General features: G+C 32.8%; 2 protein-coding genes and 1 long non-coding RNA gene across 3 annotated transcripts in view; 1 reads left to right on the forward strand and 2 right to left on the reverse strand.

Moving 5' to 3' along the window:
- LOC117115223 (medium-chain specific acyl-CoA dehydrogenase, mitochondrial-like) overlaps positions 1–1540 on the reverse strand; it is a 4303-nt gene extending 2763 nt beyond the window's left edge. Inside the window, exons 1-3 of the mRNA XM_033258928.1 lie at positions 1438–1540; positions 829–909; positions 334–573 (exon numbers count right to left, since the gene is read on the reverse strand). Coding sequence (XP_033114819.1) covers positions 334–573; positions 829–909; positions 1438–1470 — 354 coding nt within the window. The 5' untranslated portion in view covers positions 1471–1540. The remainder of the gene's footprint in view (positions 1–333; positions 574–828; positions 910–1437) is intronic.
- A 2264-nt stretch (positions 1541–3804) lies between these two features.
- LOC117115224 lies at positions 3805–4348 on the reverse strand. Its single transcript, XR_004446512.1, has 3 exons — positions 4242–4348; positions 4037–4106; positions 3805–3919 (listed from the first exon to the last, which is right to left on the reverse strand). It is a non-coding gene; the product is annotated as an uncharacterized LOC117115224 (long non-coding RNA).
- Positions 4349–10518: 6170 nt separating this feature from the next.
- LOC117115225 (choline transporter-like protein 2) overlaps positions 10519–20705 on the forward strand; it is a 55480-nt gene continuing 45293 nt past the window's right edge. Inside the window, exon 1 of the mRNA XM_033258929.1 lies at positions 10519–10681. Within this exon, the coding sequence (XP_033114820.1) occupies positions 10606–10681 (76 nt within the window). The 5' untranslated portion in view covers positions 10519–10605. The remainder of the gene's footprint in view (positions 10682–20705) is intronic.

Genomic DNA, 20705 nt, shown 5'->3' on the forward strand with positions numbered 1-20705 from the left:
TGGGTTTCGCTACCGGTACCCCTTCCGCCCAGCAAATCTGTTTTACCTCATGAGTACAGAAAGACAAAACATAGATAAAGTGTCTTGCCAAAGACAAAGGCGTTTTGCACTGTGAACATTCGTGTGTTATCCTTGGTGTGTGTCACACCAAAGAAACCACCGACTTACGGTTGAGTAAGAGTCACAACGGTTGCGCTAACCGCTTCCACACCAACCCGCTTACACACTACATTACCACTTTTATATGATAAAATATAATAACTCCCAACTCCCTGGATAGAGGTATATTGGTCTTCTACAGAGCTAGTTATCCCTTATATCGCCACCGCTCACCTTCCTCCCTACCGTCACACCTGGAGTTGACGCGTCGACTATAAATCCAGTGAACGCTTTTCCAGCCGATGTCTTTGGATCTTCCGCTGTCCTCGCCAACACGAAGAAATTTTCCGCCACACCAGCATTCGTTATCCACATTTTGCTTCCATTTATCACATACTCGTCCCCTTTCTTTTCTGCTCTTGTTTTGATTCCCGCAACGTCAGACCCCGCACCTGGTTCAGTAACTGCATAAGACTGTAGTAATTTATTTTAATATTTCGTAACGTTATCTGATACATCGACTTTGATTTAAACTTCGATTTAGGTATTGAAACTTTAAGAATGTTTGATTTATTACCATTATTGTTTTTGTTATTGTTAGTTATTGTTATAGGCTACATTGTTATGCGTTGTTCTCATACTAAAGTCAAGTACTTTAAACCGCATTATTCGAAACTTCTCAATCAAAGTGTTAGGCCTACTCATGCGATTTGACAATTCATACTTTACCATAAATACAAGTTCTGATGTGAGTCTGCCAAGGTACTTCCTTTTCTGATCTTCTGATCCTCCTATGATAATTGGTGATGCCTATAAATACAATAATAATAATAATAATAATAATAATAATAATAATAATAATATAATAATAATATAAATAAAAAATCACTAATAATAGGCCTAATAATAATTCATAATAAAGATAACGATTATGATAGAGATAATGGTAAATATGATGGTGATGATGATAATGGTGATGAAAGTGATGATGATGATGATAAGGAGGAAGAGGACAATTGCAATGACGAGAATAATTGCAATGATGATGATAATAATAATAATAATATCCAGATATATATTTTCCTAGTGTGGTACATCTCTCAATTTTTTGAGTATTTACGAATAATTATATAACCTTATTACAAAGAAAATTAAGAATGAAAACATTGTGAAGAAGACAAACACTAGATATAACTCAAATAAAATAGACCTGTGACGAAGAGTTTCCACATCGGCAGATACCCCGATTTTTATGATAAATGATTTTTATGGACCATAGAGGAAAGAAATTTTATATATCCGTATCCAATATTTGGCTTATTCCAGATAAACACTTACCGACAAGGTATTACCCTCCAAGATCAGTTGCATGCCAGAACATCCATAGGCCAACTCTGTTGCAATTATACTGCATCCTAATGTGCCAAGTCCATAGCCACCTATTGCATAAGGTTCAGTTATGTTCGACATTAATTGCTATGTTTTCTATACTCTTGTACTATTACTTGTTTCATTACTGAATTCTTAAAACAATACTTGAAAAAAAATGTAATCCCATTAGTATGTGGAAGATGATTTATCTAGATGTGTATAAGAGACAGTATATTGTCCTTCTGATCAGGAAAAAGTCTTAGCGTTACGTAATTAACTATTTAACCTCATTTACTATTGACTACCCAAATGAATTAGCTTATTCTGTAGGAATTAAAAACCATTAGAGTTTTGGTTTCAACCTAGCTTGTTTGTTTTCATATAAAGATTTAAGAGAGCGAGCCTATGATAATCTCCTCAGAGTATGTCTAGGGTGAGTTTCACAATAAAATTGGCGCTATTAAGTTGTCATATTTTTTTAAAATTTAAAGAACCATTTCTTTAGATTTAGAGGGGAAGAAACGATAATGGTCAAATATATACAAAGGCCATAGTACCATTTGCAAGACTAACGAGATGGAAACGACAAATCATTTCCTTTTTGATTGAAAAGCACATAAACTATAGGTGATTTCCCACAAACGTTCATCACCCTTTTTTAAAGTTGGACCTCAAGGTTCCCGTTACACCTACAAAACAAAACAGGGGTTTCAGCAAGGACTGTAGGCCTACATGCAGTTACCACAGGGCACGTCGCATAGATGGCGCTGTTGGTTAAGGATGTGTTTTAAAGAACTTAAGCTTGTGAGTTCGAATCGCGTTTTGGTATTCAATTACATTTTTTTAACAAAATTTTAAATTTTAAAAATTTTTTAGATATTTTAGTTTTGTACAAATGAACATTCTAAATAATATTTTTTTTCTTTTTACAAATAAACATTCTAATTATTTAAAAATTTCTATCTTATTAGCTCTTCCAAAAAAACCCCCAAACCAATAGGGCCTATAATAACTTTGCCTGTACCGTATTTAAGCTTGGAGGAACGCGAGGACCAGTGAGCGGTCGCTCTATAACAACATAACACCCGTGTTCGTAAATGCTATTATGCATAGGCCTACATTGTTACTTATCCTAACATCTAAAAAAATAGTCTCGCTATAAGCGTATTCAGAAACGTTTGATACCGTAAAACCTCGGATTGAAGCCTTGGGCTTTTTTTTCCGAACTTTGGATGGGCTTCTTTCCGAGGCTGCTTTTGCAAAGTATAGGTGGGGGCTTCTTTTTAAAATGAATGCTGTAAATTTGGGAATTAGTACTAGGCCTATACAACAATAAATAGGGCCACTGTAACATTAATCTCTTTCATTGCGTGTATTAACCGGCATTAAATCACCTGAACCACTGTATAAACCAACGTGTTTTTATTTAATTTTGTTTCATTGAAATTCATGTACAGTGCATATACTACAGTATTCTGTATCGAAAAAAAGCATATGCTGTCTTGAAAAGAATTTCGAGATGGGCTTCTTTTTTAGGCTAATTTTGCAAACTAAAGAGGGGGTGGGGGCTTCAATTCGAGATAGGTTTCTTCTCGAGATTAAGCCCACATTGGTCTTCAATCGAAGTTTTACGGTAGCTAAACAGAGAGCGTGATATTCAAGTGTGACAATTGTTTTGTTTAAAAAAAAACATGTTCTTTTTAGAAACATGATATTATATGTTCTTCAACTATTAGGATTAATTTATGCCCCATAGAATTTACATACACGGTTGTAAGTTACCTAATTGACAAGCACTGATAATGGATTGGTTTCCGAAACATGTTTTTAAACCAAACAATTGTCGCACTTGAATATCATGCTCTCTATTTAGACATTAGGCCCTATATTCTATTTGCTTATTAAAAGTTTTGTATGGGTAAAACATCTCCTTGTGGGAGTGTTCCTCTGTCATGAAGACCAATAAATCTTATCTTAAGCGTTTCGTCTGACCCTGATGTGCCATCCGCAATATAATGTATTTCCTTTGAAAAATCACAGATAATAAAAATCATTTTTAAATTAATTACTTTATTGCGTTAAACCTATCTATTGTGAACGGTATAATATACAAACAATAGACCTTTCCAGAGTGTCACTCAAACCATCTCAAACCTAACCACTGGCTAATCAGAACAGCGCTAGGATTATGCATGCGTCTCACAAACACTCGCGTAGTGTCTCACAAACAATCCAAAGGGACGGGACGGGGCTTAGCGGAACGGTTAATTAAATAAAAGTGTGTTACAGCTTTTTTTTTTTTTTTTTTTTTTTTCGTAACTAAAGAACTTTTACCAGAAACGTTTTATTACCTCTCCTGTTCTGTCATAATAGGCAGCATTTGGTATGATCACACCACGGGTAAATTTGCGCGCCATATTCTGATATTCCAGTTGTTCATCAGAGAGTTCTGTGGATATGCAATTTGCTAACTTGGTAAGAAACCAAACATAAATTTCGAAGATGAATTTATCAATCTTGGTTTGAATAAGAAACTTCGGATATGTAAATGTATTCGTGTACTTACCGAAACACAATCCTTTATGAGAAGAAGAGGCCAAGCGCATTCCACGCCATGTTTTACTTGTTCCCAAAAACTTAAAAGAAAAATATATGGATGAGTACTAATTTAGGCCTATTAAAATTAAAAAAAAAAAGCTATCTAGAATACAATTGGTATGCATCCAACGGAGCATCATTTACTGCATATAGGCCTATAAATGTGAACCTACCCTCAGGTATCTTGACGGTAGCATTTCTAATGAACATTGGCCTTTGCTTGACCAGGATAAATTACAGGACGTTTGCCGCGGCTTACAGTTGGGACCTTTCTAAAAATTTAACACAATTTACTATATATATATGCTAATCACATAGCTATACGATAGCATAGGCCTATGCAAACAATAACAATGGGCTCAGTGTGTTTGATAAATAGCATACTGTAGAGAATTATCAACGTTAAGCTTGACCACATTGTCTACATTACGATAAGATTTTGCTCAGAAATGAAATTAATCTATCTATATCTATACGTCAATCTATGTCAAGGTTATCTTAAAGTTGCTAGCAAATCAGCACATAGGTAATAATAATAATAATATGTCGTTTTTATATAGCGCTTCATGACTTTATCCTCTAAGCGCTTCACATTACTACCCCGGTCATTGGATCAAACACATATGGAACACATTGAAACACCAAATTAAATTAATAAATGAACTTATATTATCATTCCATAAATTGCAGCTAGTAATCAGCGCAGGTTGTGTTGGAACCTACCAGGTACCCACTTGTACTCCTGGGTGGAGAGAGGCAACCGTAGATAAAGTGCCTTGCCCAATGACACAAGCGATTTGCACAGCCAGAGTTTCGAACCCCCGACCTCAAGGTTGGGAGTACAAGAAATGGTGGGTGGGGTGGAGAGTGATGTCGGTTAATTGTTTGTAAAATCAAAATGATAATTGAGAACCGTATGGAAAAATAATAACAAATGAACAACAAATATTTATTTCTTAAAATTTATATAGGCCCTATTTATTATGCTTCATACAACCTCGACAAGATACATATTCACTTTCATGAGTGATCACTATTCTGGTCCCGAAACATACCCGAAATGTCCGAGGAGAGTTTTGGCTTCTAGGATTTATTGTTATTGTATCAACCGCTATGTGTGGTATTCCTAGGATGTTCAATCTATAGTTCATCCCCAAGATGTAGCCGGGATTTCGGTATCGTGTGAGTACATTCCCATCCTCCTGGACCAAGGACGTTGCTGCTTGCACAAAAAATAATCAGTCTACCACTTTCAAAAGACATGCTCATTAACTTAAAGAATTTTCTAAAAGATTCTAGCAATTTGTTCATAATTGTGATTAAAATACCATCAAACTAAGACCCGTGCGACACGCTCATTAACTTAAAGAATTTTCTAAAAGATTCTAGCAATTTGTTCATAATTGTGATTAAAATACCATCAAACTAAGACCCGTGCGACACGCTCATTAACTTAAAGAATTTTCTAAAAGATTCTAGCAATTTGTTCATAATTGTGATTAAAATACCATCAAACTAAGACCCGTGCGATTTCCAAGAATATGGAATTGCAACATCCTTACATTGTATTTAGTCCCATCTGGTTTATTGAGACTCCTCGTTTTTTCCTCACTTTTTCACAATTTTGCAAAAAAATAATTGATCTATACTTAAAATTTAACAAAGTTAAAAAGTCAAATTAAGACAAAAATAAGGAAAAGTAAAATAAAAACAGGATGATACAAAGACGGCAAGAAACAATGGTCAAACATAAAACCCATCAGACCATAAATAGCTTAATCTAAATGATAAAAAGAAAACAAAATTTTACATATTTGGAAAGTATGTGTTTTTTTAACATGTCGGTAAAATTTATTTTTGAATTGGAATTTGAAATTGTAAAAGGAAAATTATTCCAGGACTTTTATTTGTTTTTCGCCTCAGCCCCAACCATGGTGGGGAAGAGTCTGAGATTAGTGTAAACTTTTCATTCTTCATGCGATATGTATGTTGAACGTCAGCAATAGGCACTGTCAAACTAAGACACTTTGAAAAACATCATTTTTTTGTATAAGCCTAAGTGTGCTATTTCAACCCTCTCCACCCTCCCACCCCCACCCCCTCAAAAAAGTAAAAAGCTTGGTAGGTGTGACTTGTAGTACTTGGCCCTCACGGAAAATTGTAATTCCCCCTCCCGATTAATGAGTCTATAGCTACGGGGCTGTAGCAAATGACAATAGGGATCACTACTTATCAACATTATATTATTAATATGCATTATATCTCTTTAAGACTCACAACAGTGACCCGTTCTCTAGAACATTCTTTATAACATCCAACAGTGTAAACATCAATTACAGGATGAAAATAACTATAGGCCTAAACTTGCACTTATTCAATTAAAAACTTAAAATTGTTTACAAATACAATGTAGACTTTTAATTGATTGTGTAAGTTTCTATGTTGTTTATTTTCTGTTTTTTTACAAATACAATGTAGACTTTTAATTGATTGATTTGGAGAAAAAGCACAATTCGTCGGGGAGAAAAAAAAATTATATGTATTTTCTACATATTATAGGACTCTAAAATCGATTAAATAAGCCTTTGAAACCCCTAAATTGTCAAAATTTTAGGGGGTTTCGCCCCCACCCAGGACCACTTCCTTTACCTTTTAATCGAAGCTCAACCACGCCCACTTTGATTTCGTCGGAGAAATCTGACCCCCCGTCGGGGCATCGGCCCCTCCCGTCGGGGACCTTGCCTTCCCCCCTCCCACCCCCGTCGGGCAAATCCTGGCGCCATCCCTTATTCAAACTAAGAGAACTGTCTCTCTTATGGAAACAAATTATTTTAAGCTGCTTGACTGTACTCCAGTGATGGCGCCAGGACCTGCCCGACGGAGGGGCTAAAGGTCCCGACGGGGGGGGGGGGGGAGGGNNNNTTAGTGAAGCGAATCGAGTCTCAGTTGGGTGGGGGCCAGAGGGCTGCCTATGTCCCCCGGTGGGGGTCCAAGGGCGAACCCCCTGGAAGCCACGGACATTTGATGAATTATGGCGATTTCTTTTTATTACTTACGGTATTTGATAGGCATCGAGTTACTATAATATGACTTCATGTAGGCTATGCTTTCTAATGTTGAAATCAGCTTCCAAAACCAAAACATTTTGAATGAAACAAGAAACAAAGAGTATGTAATGTAGGCCTAACCATCTAATTAAGTGGAATTCTATATTTTGGAAATTTTGCATGAAATTTGTCAACCATGAAGTCGTGGTCGGGGTTGCTTCACCAGTCACGATGTATTCCAACCATCACGAGGCTATCTTAATGAGCATTTGTCATAACAGAACGCAAATTATTATTATTATTATTATTATTATTATTATTATTATTATTATTATTATTATTATTATTATTATTATTATTATTATTATTATTATTATTATTATTATTAAATTTAATCGTCTTCCCCGACGGAGGGGCTATGCTTCCCCGTGCTATAGCCCCCCTACCCCCTCTGGCGCCACCACTGCTGTACTACTGCCATGAGAACAGGAACGCATACAAGTCCGAGAAAGACCGAGAGGGGTTTGTCCTCCGTACCGTGTGCTCGCGAAAAAGCTCCCGGTTTGAATAAGCGCCTGCGTGTTCTATTTTCTTTGTGGTTTGAATAAGCGTCATACAGTATAGTACAGTACATGTTAATTTTCCTTAGTGACAAAGCATAAAAAACCCCAGATATTATACAGCATTTATGGAATAAATTATAAATTAAATAATGAATAATAGATAAGTACTTTACCAGTTGTGATTGTGATTACAACAACTCGTATAGAGAGTGGCAGTTCAATAAATGAATATTTTGATTGTTGTCATTTATATTTATCGTCCTCCATAGTAAGATGTACTCCAGGGGCGGATTTAGAGGAGGGCCGGGTCGGCCCCTCCCCTTAAAGTTAAAAAAAAAAGAAAAAGAAAGAAGATGTTATTTTTGGGTGTCTAGAAAACAAAAATTTCGCGGGGGGGGGGGGATGTCCCCGGACCCTAAACAATAGTGTTGTCTCAATCGGCCCCATTTTTGTTCTTTCATTTTGTGTCATTTGGACTCATGTTTAAAAAAATGTCTACCTCTAACTGAGAGGATGAAACCATGTATCTTTTATTGACACGTAGTATTGTTTTGGCAAAGGAAAGTTAATCTGTATATAGATAACACATATGCATTATGTGGAGTATCTGTTTATACATGGCAACATGGAGATAATGACGATCACCCATCTTAACATATAGCTGTATTTAGCTATTATCAGTGGCGGAATCTAGGGTGGGGGTGAATAGGGTGGCTGGCCTCCCCCACCCCACTTCGGTGACCTCGAAAAAAAATATTGTCACTGATCTTGTGTGTGTGTGCAAGGAGGTATACCTCCTTGGTGTGTGCTTCTCATGTATAGTTGTTACATGTACTAGGCTATTCTCCTAGGCCTACACTTTCTATTTTAAGCTTAATTTCTTTTCAGATGTCATCCAAGAGCGTCTGCCGTCAACTAATTCCAAAAAAATCTCAAATGAAAGGGGATGCCTCTCCCTAAACCCATGATCAAGGAGGGACAGGAGGACACGTCTCCAAATACTGTTAAGCGGGGGGGGGGGGGAGTTGGTCCCTCTTTTCGTCCGCAATGTAATAATATCATAAGTCAAGAAGATGCCTGAAAATTGTTGGAATGAACTGCATGACCCAGGTTTTAAGAAAAGTGTGCTGTACAACCGGTACTCTATCTCTACCCACAAACATCTGAATTACTTATAATAATAATAATTTTTATTATAATTTGAGAATGAGAAAAAGCGTGTAATAATAATAATAAGATTGGTTTTCGGCACATGGTAAAGTAAATTAAAAATACATCAATGACAATTGAGTTTTATTTTCAATGGAACATCGCAGCGATTAATTTGATCGATGATGACGAATTTTATTATAACATAGTGTCATTTCCGGTAATCTAGAGGTACTATTTCCCCAATGTTTCCACCTCAGCCCTTGTGTGGACTAATGGCTTCGAAGTAGGTAGGCCTAAATTAAAGACAATGTTTTAATATTTATTTTCTATAGGACATCACACATATTAATTAGATAGAAATTTGTTGCCGCTTCATTTTTACTACCGGTATATTATGGTGATGTGATGACGATGAATTTACTACATATAAAAGTGTCATTTCCGGTCATCTAGAGCTACTATTTCCTAACATTTTCACACCTCAGGCCCAATCATTGTGGCCCTGAGGTGGGTGTAGGCTCACAAAATACCCCTTCACATTTCGAAACAGATCTGCGCCCTTGTCAAAAACACGCCGCCTCCCCCTACGCTTCGTGCTTCACAAATCGCATTATTCCCCCCCCCCCCATTGCTAAATCCTAGATCGCTACTGATTATTCTATCCTAGATCGCCACTGATTATACTTGCGTAGGAGAGCTAAGAACATTTTCATTTAAACGGATTCGTTTATAATAATTAGGCCTATTGTTGCTGCTGTTGTTGTTGTTTTTATTATATTATTATTATTATCATCATTATCATCATTATCATCATCATCATCCTCATCATCATCATCATTATCATCATTATTATTATTATATTTTCTCGAAAAGAAGCCCATGGATTTATTTTCAAGTTTGCATGGGTTTCTTTTCGAGATAGTACAGTACATACCTACACTTTCAAAGAAACAAAGTAAATTAAAAACAAGCTTGGTTTTATAGTAGTCTAGGTAATTTAATGTCGATTATTACACTCCATGATACAGACTGATGTTATAGTGGCCCTATTTATTGTTTTATAGTAGTAATTCCCAAAATTCCCATTTTAAAAAGAAGCCCCTGTCACGTCTTTACTTTGGAAATGTATGCCATCTCGAAAAGAAACCCTTTCAAAGTTCGGAAAAAAAAAAAATCTTTTATTCGAGGTTTTTTGGTATAATTTTAAAAATTAAAGGTAATGAAAACCTTCAGTAAGCTCATTTTAATTTCATTTTAAGGTTAAAATAAATGTGAATATATAATTTGAAATAAAATATTTATTTAAATAATATAATAATAATAATAATAATATTAATAATATTAATATTATATATTATTAATATTAATAAGAACATTTGGGAATGGTCCAGAAGCTGTTTGGTGCATATAATAATAATTATTTATTTTAATAATATTTTATTATCTAAATAATCCTCTTTAAAACCTTTTCCAAGCGCCTTTTATCCTTTGGAAAAAGGCGCTATATAAATTTCTATATTATTATTATTATTATTATTATTATTATTATTATTATTATTATTATTATTATTATTATTATTATTTTTATGTACAATATCTTATTTGTGGAAGATGAAGGGCGCCACCACATTATTGAAAATATTTATACTCTTACAAATACAAAAGAGCGTCGATAATAAACTCCATTCCACAGTGGCAAAGAGTATAGTGGTATTGTAGGATATACGGTCGTTGAGTTGCGTACAGTACTGCTTTAATTGAATTTTTTATTTACAATGGGAGAAAAGAATAAAGGTAGCGATAACGACGATGAAGGATCAGAAGTTGAATTTGTTGCTGATAAAGGTTATGGTAAGAAATTGATTTTTCCAAGCGTATCTTGCTTGTCTACTAAAGCCAATAATGCTAGGCCTAGCTCTGTCTCTTATACACATCTAGATGTGTATAAGAGACAGCCATGATACAGACTGATGTTATAGTTGCCCTATTTATTGTTTTATAGTAGTAATTCCCAAAATCCCCATTTCAAAAAGAAGCCCCTGTCACGTCTTTACTTTGGAAAAGTATCCCATCTCGAAAAGAAACCCATTCAAAGTTCGGAAAAAAATCTTTTATTCGAGGTTTTTTGGTATAATTTTAAAAAAGGTAATGAAAACCTTCAGTAAGCTCATTTTAATTTCATTTTAAGGTTAAAATAAATGTGAATATATAATTTTAAATAAAATATTTATTTAAATAATATAATAATAATAATAATAATAATAATAATAATAATATTAATAATATTATATATTATTAATATTAATAATATTAATAATATTAATATTATTATTATTAATAATGATAATATTATTATTATAATAATATTTATTTATTTTAATAATATTTTATTATCTAAATAATCCTCTTCCTACAATAAACCTTTTCTAAGCGCCTTTTATCCTTTGGCAAAAGGCGCTATATGAATTTCTATATTATTATTATTATTATTTTTATGTACAATATCTTATTTGTGGAAGATGAAGGGCGCCACCACATTATTGAAAATATTTTACTCTTACAAAAATACAAAAGAGCGTTGATAATAAACTCCATTCCACAGTGGCAAAGAGTATAGTGGTATTGTAGGATATACGGTCGTTGAGTTGCGTACAGTACTGTTTTAATTGAATTTTTTATTTACAATGGGAGAAAAGAATAAAGGTAGCGATAACGACGATGAAGGATCAGAAGTTGAATTTGTTGCTGATAAAGGTTATGGTAAGAAATTGATTTTTCCAAGCGTATCTTGCTTGTCTACTAAAGCCAAAGCTAGGCCTAGCTCGTGCGGAAATTCCTTCACCACAGGCCTTAATAAATAGCCCCATCATTTAATGATTCCAGTGGTCTAGCAGAATTCCCGCCTAGCATCGGTCAGCAAGATCAGTTTTGAGACCTTTGATGCTTAAGGCTTGGTACGCGAATGGATAAATATTATTTTTGCCGCTATTGTGGTTTTTATGTAGGCCTACATTTTTATACCTTCCAAATACTGTACTGTAAACATTTTTTTACAATTCAGTTTTTTCCTAGACCAGAATAGGCCTATAAATAGGCCTGTCACGCCAAAATTGGTCCGGGCCAAAAAATACAGACTATTTCTCATAGAATAGGCCTTTTTCACGTCATGATTAAACAATGTCATACAGTATTGAACAGAACAGAGTGTTCAATGTTCAATGTTTATTTCCACAATTCAATAATATTGCGGGTGATATGCAATAATGCCAGTCTTCAAAAAATGACGTCACGCACATTCTGGCACGTCATTGGGTGATGGTGACATAATGCCATTTACCGTACCTTTAGCAAATTGAAGTAGAAATAAATACAGTACCATATCTCTAGCCACGGCGTATTATATATTATACATATAATAATAATAATATTAGACTCGTCTGATCAGCTTTAAGCCATAGCCCCCTTACATCCTGCCTTTTATATGAATAATTGCTTAGCACTAACCATACGAAATACATGCACTAATGGGCATTGCAATATTATTATTAACGTTATATAACGTTTAAAATAACAATATGATTACACCAGGATGAAAACAATGGGTGGAGATGTATGGCAATGACTATACTGATATGATGAGTCATTCACAATAGGCTGTTGGTATTATTGTTTTTTATTTCATTATTTATATTGGCCATGGATATTGAAAAAAACACTGTTGATATTTCCTTGTCTTTTTTTAAAGCCTCATACTATAGATTTAAAAAATGAGTACAGTAGGCCTACAGTTATATAAATTTTTTAGTGCAATATATTAAAAAAAAATTTTTGTGTACCTTCACAATTAGTAGGTCATTTTCTATCAATACTAGCGCTCCATTTCACTGTGAGGTGATTATATTATTAATACATTGAAATTTATTTATAAATTATCAATTATTGTTGATTATTATAAATTTTATTGATTTAATATTAAATGTACAGTATGTATATTTAATTAAATTATGATCATTTATTAATCAATTTTAATGATTGGCTTTAAAATTGTGTGTTAATTAATTATTATGAACTTGTTCATAACAAGGATGGCTAGTACTATGGCTATAATAATGAAATCCAAAGTAGTAAAGAGAAAGTCCTTTATGTACTGTACAGAATCTGATTGTATGATGAAGTGAATTGTATTACTAATTTCCTCTCTAATCCTCTCAATGTCTCATATCAAACAATAGAAACTTATTATTCAATAGACTATAATATTAGATTGGTATCATTTGAATATCAGGAAGAAATACTTTAAATGGTTCTGTAAACTAGAAAGCAGACGACGTCAAACCATGGTGTGTCATACAGGTAGAGGTTAGGATCTATCCAGAAAAGAATTCTCTGAATATTCATTGAAAATTGGACTGTTAATAATATTTAATGAAAGCTTTAGTTTTGTTTAAAATTGTTGATATTTTAAATTGTTAACTTAAAAACCTGAGAAATAGGGTACTGTAAATTACAGTATGCAAGTTATACAGCTTTAATATAAAATTTTCATAGTTTATTGTAAAATTGTGAATAATTGAAAGTAACATACAAATTATTTCTTACTAACCTTTATGCTGGTTTCATAATGCATAAAAACTTCACTGAAGAGTAAAACTCGGTAATTATTTTATTTGTAGTCATTACCATTGTTGCGCTGTCTTTTATGTTGTATCACAAGAAAAATATACAATCATTTCAATCTTCATTTTTCCACTTATTCAACAACGAGATTTAAAAGGATCAATATATGTGGCAAAGACAAGCCAAACCAGTCACTCGTCGCAAATCGTGTTTCAGAGAAAATGACCAAAACATGCTGGAATGTCAAATTTAAAAAAATCTATTTTATTGCATTAAACTAACCTTTATATATCTACACATCATTCTATGCTGTTATTTTCCCCATTTTCAATGTTAAAACAATACTTTTTATTAAAGGATTTAAAGATAGTTTCTGCATGAGAAATGCCTGAAATCATAAACTTTGACGGTTAATTTCTCAAATATTGTTCTTTAAACAGCTGTGTGGTTAAATGCTTCATAAGGAAATGTCCGATTTGAATGATTTTTTTACCATTTTATAGCTATTATTTTACTCTCTAACACTGTATTAATAACTCAAAATTGATTTTTACGACAAGTGACTGGTTTGGCTTGTCTTTGCCACATATTTTGCCTATGAATGATGCCAATTTTGGGCATGACAAAGTTTGTAATAAGAATCTAGCATAAAAATAGCCCTACTACTATGTCTTGCGCATTTGGTTTAAATGTCATTTGAATAATAGTTCTGTCTTCTTTTTGTACAGTGACATTTTGACTAACAACAGGATATAAAATTCACAATATACCGGAATGACTTTTTCTACGAACTAAGCCAATTCTGGGCAATGCCAAGGTCAATTGTATGACAGAATCCAATATAACTGCGTTTATACTGTAAATGGCAGATAAAAAAAACTGTATTGATTAAGAAATTTTAGAATTATTGTATTATAAATGGATGTTTATCATTTCTGGACGATATCACCAAATTTACAGTATGTTGTGTTTAAGATCTTCAATGAGCATTTCTAATTATAAGTGCACCCAAATTATAAACAAAAAAGATTAATATATTTATGATAAAAACTCAAATTCAGTTCTTGTACAAATGTCCAACAAAATTATCCCTTTCTGTCTATCAATATTTTAATGTAGTGTAGAGTATGCCCTCCCTTTAAAGCCATTGAAGTGAATTTTATTGAAAAGCAAATTTTTTCCATGTTGGGATTCAAACTCAGAATTCTAATTACTTCATTTAGTTTTGGTGTTCTATCAAAGAAGCTTTACAAAGAGTTAAAATCTCCTGGAAATCCTTCCGAAGAAATTGTTCATATCATTTGCTCAACAAAGTGAAATGACTTCCCACTTACAGTGGATGCTAAATACAGTCGGAGTCAGATTTGTTTGAATAATATTAAAGCACAGTTTGGTTGTGACTGTAGCTGCCTGATGATCTGACATGACAAATGTATCAAATAATTGAACATAAAATTGGTGCAGGACTTTCAATTGGTTCATAAAAAGTTGCATTCCATTTGCCAAAAGTTGTAGGTGTTGTTAGTATCAAGTAATCAGCACATTTAAATAATGTAGATTTTGTATTTATTGCAATAGATTTATAATAAACTGTGGGAAGAAATGAATAACCATGTACACATGTTCATAATATACTGGTAATACATTTTTGCTTGACTTAGAGGCTAGTGAAGTGGTTTTTGTCTTGGGAAAAAGAAATTTCATTTCATTTATTTGTCTCAAACAATTAAAATGTACATATAAACAGAAACGGCAAAGAACAATCACAAAAGTACAAAAAAAACAAGAGACAGGACACTCCAAAAGTAAAATTAATCACCGTCGAGTGGAGGCCCTTCACGAGAAAAACACAAATACTTACAATATAAAGTTCTTCAAAAAGATCGATAAATATTGAAATAGAAATTTCACTATTGATGGTGGGACTTTACTTCAAAGGCTGTACTGCAATTAATGTGGTGTAGTTTAATTTTCATTTTTCATTCTTTAGTCTTTATTTGTATGTACTGTACTGTACAGTACTGAGTGTCCCAGTTGATAAGCTCTGGCTGGATGGACCACCCTTAGAAAATATATTTGAAATAAATGGTAAATAATTGGTATGTGAGCCTTGTTGTAGCAAGAACAGTAATACCAGTTGATGACTACACCCAGTGGGTTAATAAGGATCTGTTGTATTATAAATAAGTGTCTCTAGAGACACTCACAATCACCTACTATTTTTGCATGCATGATTTATCAGGCATCCCAAATGAATGAATGTAAAGTGGGACCAGGTATTTGAATGCTTTGTTTGGTTTAATCCACCTTTAACGAATGCCTCCCGATGCGTTGCATGACTGAGGAGGGATTTGTAAACTTGTGTACCTTTGTGATAATTTTCCTTTGAAATATTTTCATTCTATGCTAGCTGTATAGTTCATAGCCATCAGAATGGGTTTGAAGCTGTTCAAGCCACTCTCCAATTATAATAAGTGGTTTTTATAAGATTGTTTAACCTGATACAATAGTCCCCATTATTAATATCATAGACTGTAATTATCGCTAACCAGACTAAAAATAAACATGTATAAGATACAATAGTCAACTTAACTTAGTTATGAAAATGTGTGCAGTCTTGCCAAAAATAGTAAAAAAAATATCAGTGAAACAAGAATTGTATTTTACAAACTATTTGACACTAATGTCTATACCAGTACTGTAGGTGCTTAGGAACAGTCACTTGGCATTAATAATTTAGATTGTTTTTATTTGTGAGGCTGCATCAAGCTAAAACACTGTTCTGTATTTTATGTTCTGAAAACAGACAGACATTTTTTGAGATTTAACATTTCAATATATTTGATCAATTTCAAAAAAATCTCACCCATCCATATTATATTTACAATATTTATAGAAGTACAGCGGTAAGTAATTAAAAACCAATCAACAACCAGATAAAAATGAAATTAAAACTAGCCAATTAAATCAAGGTGATTAAATTGAGGTGTGTCTCACGTTAAGTGAATCACTTATTCTTATGAGTAACAATGCTACAGTAAGTAACGATAATCCTATCATCTAGAAAAATAAGTTCAAAAATTAATTTGATTAAATATAGTATATTAAAATTATGAAAAATAAAACAAAATAAATAAAAACAAGTATTACTGTATGGTCTGGTACTGATCTTTGTAACCGTGATACTGGATCACTTAGGGTGGCTATTGACTATACAGTTAGCGATTATACCGTGAATGAATGGTAAAACATTTTGAATAAAAAACCCTCAAATATAATTTATTAAAAAAAAAAAAAAATTAACAACATATACAGTAGTAGACCTACATTAAGTATTTAATAAATAATAGAAAACTTACAATTTTTATTTAATTATATTTTATTATAAAATGTTAAAATGTCTTAAAAAACACAGTCTAATATTCAACATACCAGCTTTCATACGATTGGTTTCATTATTTTTTTGCTGTGTTTTTTATTTCGTTTTTTCATGGGGTATATTACTATTATGTAGCTGTAATACAGAGGTTTTGGAGGAAAACAACCAGGCTTTGGGGAAAAACAAAATTTTGATGTACAGTGCAACTGGTTCTTGAACTGATTCAGAAGTCTGTATCTTATTAACTGCTCCCAAGCGTTCTGTCAATTATGCTTTTTGTATCTTAGAAAAATCAGTTTTACTCCATCAATTATGCTTTTTGTATTTTAGAAAAATCAGTTTTACTACATACCAATTTTTTTTCTTCTGGAGCATGGCTTTAAACTTGTTTTATCATACTGTACCTGCAGGTTGAGAATTAAATAGTAGTAAAGAAATGCTATTTTTAATTAGTTTATATTTTTAATTGTAACCAAATGTGTGCAATTAAACATTTGAATCATAAATTAACTTCTTAGTTAATAAAAGAGATAGACAAATAATGAAATAGATGTTCAGAATTGTCATCATTGAAATAAATATTAGTGATTTAAAAGTGCTCTAACCATGTTTACATGGAATCTGGGTTGAATATATATTTAGTCACTATTGATTTCAGTACTACAAAAGAATAAATCAATATTATTTATTGATTATTTGAGGGCAGGGTGAATGCCCATAGAGTACAGTAGATCACAGAGTATAGAGGGTCAGGTACATTAAACATGATGTTTATCAAAAATATAAAATCATAATATCATATAATAAATAATTTTTCGAAATTAACTTTCTAATTTTGAAGTATAGTAACTAACAAAATTATGAACATAAATTATTGTATTCAAAAGATATTTTTGTATAAATAATTCATTCGCTAAAAATAATATTATTTTTTTTTATCGTCATCCAGTACAAAAATCAGTGTACACATTTTGAATTCAATAATTTCTGGTCAAATAAATAATTTGTATTTTACTTCAAATTTATTTGTTGATTTTTATCATAGGCCTACAGTAAGTAGAATTTGTAATACAGTAAGTCTCTGGATGGATAAATACTGTGTTTGCAGTGGTCTTTTGTCATCAGTAGTCTAACCACAGATCCTGATTCCTGTTTGTTAATGGAATAACAAAACATGATGTGATATTATGTAGTGTTCATTGCATTTCAGTAGGATGAAAATCATATAGAATTGAAGTTACTGACAGTTTTAATTACATTGTATGTTGAATCTGGTCAGTTATCGATTGACAATCGAGGGATTCTCAACTATGTTATCATAACAGGTGGGCCTTGTGAGGAAATGATGGTGGGTTTCACTAATTGTATCTATTTTACCCAACTTATTACTACACGTAATTATAATAGCTGTCTGTGATAGGGTGAGTCTAATTGTTTTCTACTTTATTTGCTATTCATAATTCACTATTCCAATTTCTTCAACAAAGCTAATTATTCTAGGGCATAGGCCCGGTTGTCAAAAACACAAATTTGTAAAATTATCAAGGTTAGAAATCTAGGCCTAATTTAAAATTACTATTTTATGCCTGTGTAAATATTAATGTACTATTTCAATTTTTTTTTCTACATTTACTGTATTATGTAAGTTCTGGAATAAACTTCCTCTGAACATTTAACAAATCACCTTCTCTTGACAGTTTTAAGTCACTACTCAAGGTGCACCTTTTTTGATAACCTCTTTTTAAAAACGGCACCACGAGCAACAACTGTTGGAATGGCGCCATATAAATGGAACGATTGATTATATAATAATAATAATTGTCGACTTATATAGCGCATATTGTAGACTAACCTCTATGCGCTTTACATTATTACCCCCGGTCACTGGATCAAGTACATGGAACACAACACTCATGCCCCATAACTTTGCAGCTGTAATCAGCGCATGGTTGTGTTTGAACCTACCAGGTACCCACTTGTACTCCTGGGTGGAGAGAGACAAACGTAGATAAAGTGCCTTGCCCAAGGACACAAGCGACTTGCACAGCGAGAGTTTCGAACCCCCGACCTCAAGGTTGGGAGTCCAAGCCACAACCGATGCGCCAACCACTTCTGATTGATTGATGTGTGTGCAGCAAAAGGAATCTTGACCAAGTAGATTATGAAAATTATAACAAAAAATAATTGCCATTAAAAGTGAAACAGAAACCTGACTCACTAAAAATGTAATAATTACTATAGGTTTGTCCTCTTGAGCTACTTCAATTATGCCAAGTGTGCTTATAGATTTTCATTTCATAAAAATCTATTGTTTGTTAAAATCTTGCTGTATCATCATACTCTTAATAATTCCCAAAGAAGATTAATGTTAAAGTAGAATCAGATGAAGTAAGAACAGTTGGGATGAACAGCAGTTTGTTCTGATCAGTTGAGGGAAGTGAGACATCTCCGTCCGGCACAATACCTCCTTTCGCCCCCTCTATTGTGAATTCCTGGATCCGCCACTGATAATGAAACTAAATAAATTCAGTACAAAATATATAATGAATAATTCAAGAAATTAACATCAGCTTCAGATCTTCTGCATTTTTTAGATGTTAATTTCTTGAATAACTTTCAGTGTTTTCCCCAAGTTTATATAATGAATATTAAAGTTAATAAATTATTAATCTTTATTTTCCAAATACCTATAGGTCTATTAGTACTGTAATATTTATATCTGCTTTAGTTTGACTTTGTTGCAGTGACGAAAAATAAATTCCATGTTGATGACATGCATGAAACAACTTTTGAGCATTTAAAATTTAATATTCAATATGTATTCCTACTTCTTTCTGGTCCTGATTTGAAAATCAAAATTAATCAGTTTATTATTAAAGTATAAAAATGAAACAATACTCATCCAAGCGCTATATAAGAATGACATATTATTATTTATTATTATGTGAAAAATACTAGTACTATTATTAGTTGTAATAGAACCATTAGGAAGACAAGCATACCTTTGTTTATAATAGACAATTCACTATTATGATTACAGCTGTTTAGATCAGCAACTTTAGTTCCTTCATCATTAAGCACTCTTCTCGATGTTATGATAGAATTACATTGAGAAAGGTTCCTGCATGAACCATTGAGGAAGTTAGGCATTTGTAACAGATAAATTAAATCAATTCAACTTGCAAACATCTGTAAATAAAGTGCTGGAAAAAATTAAAAAACTACATGTTGTCGCAGACATTTTCTAAACTTGCAATGTCTTAGCTACAGAAAGTCTAGGTTTATGAAATGTCCTGCCCTTCCCCCCCCCCACCCCCTAGAAGTAAAGTTATCCAAAATTGTTGCTTGGTGACCAAGTAGGATCTTATCGGATACAGTAGAGCAGAAGCATCTGCACAGACAGATATTGTCAACGATGAATTAATTTGATATCAAAATGTTAATTCATTAATATTTTACCATAAACTGATGGAACCACATTTTGTATTTAAAACAGTCTGGGTTTTGATGTAAATTTTTCACCTTTTAATGTTCTAATAATAAAATTCTTAAAAAAACATCCTTCTGATACCAAACTATAAAAGATTATGGTAGAATGATACAGTAGATGCTTTTTTAAAAATTCTGAGTACAGTATGTGCTCCCCTGTCAGAAAAACATGAACATAAAACATAAAAAATAGTGTATAGTAATATCCTGTTGATTAAACCTTCAAATCCTTTGAGCATCAGAAGACTTTCCCATTGTTCTGTGGTTCTGCTTCCTGTCCCTAGGCCTAGTTAAAGCATGGAGGTATATACAGTACCTCCATGGTTAAATAAAAAATAGATAAGCCGTACTAGTCTAATATATAATAGAAAATAAAACTCAGGATATTCA

Source organism: Anneissia japonica, unplaced genomic scaffold (assembly GCF_011630105.1).
Source record: "Anneissia japonica isolate Jap-2015-1 unplaced genomic scaffold, ASM1163010v1 scaffold288291_len444093_cov181, whole genome shotgun sequence".
NCBI lineage: Eukaryota > Metazoa > Echinodermata > Crinoidea > Comatulida > Comatulidae > Anneissia > Anneissia japonica.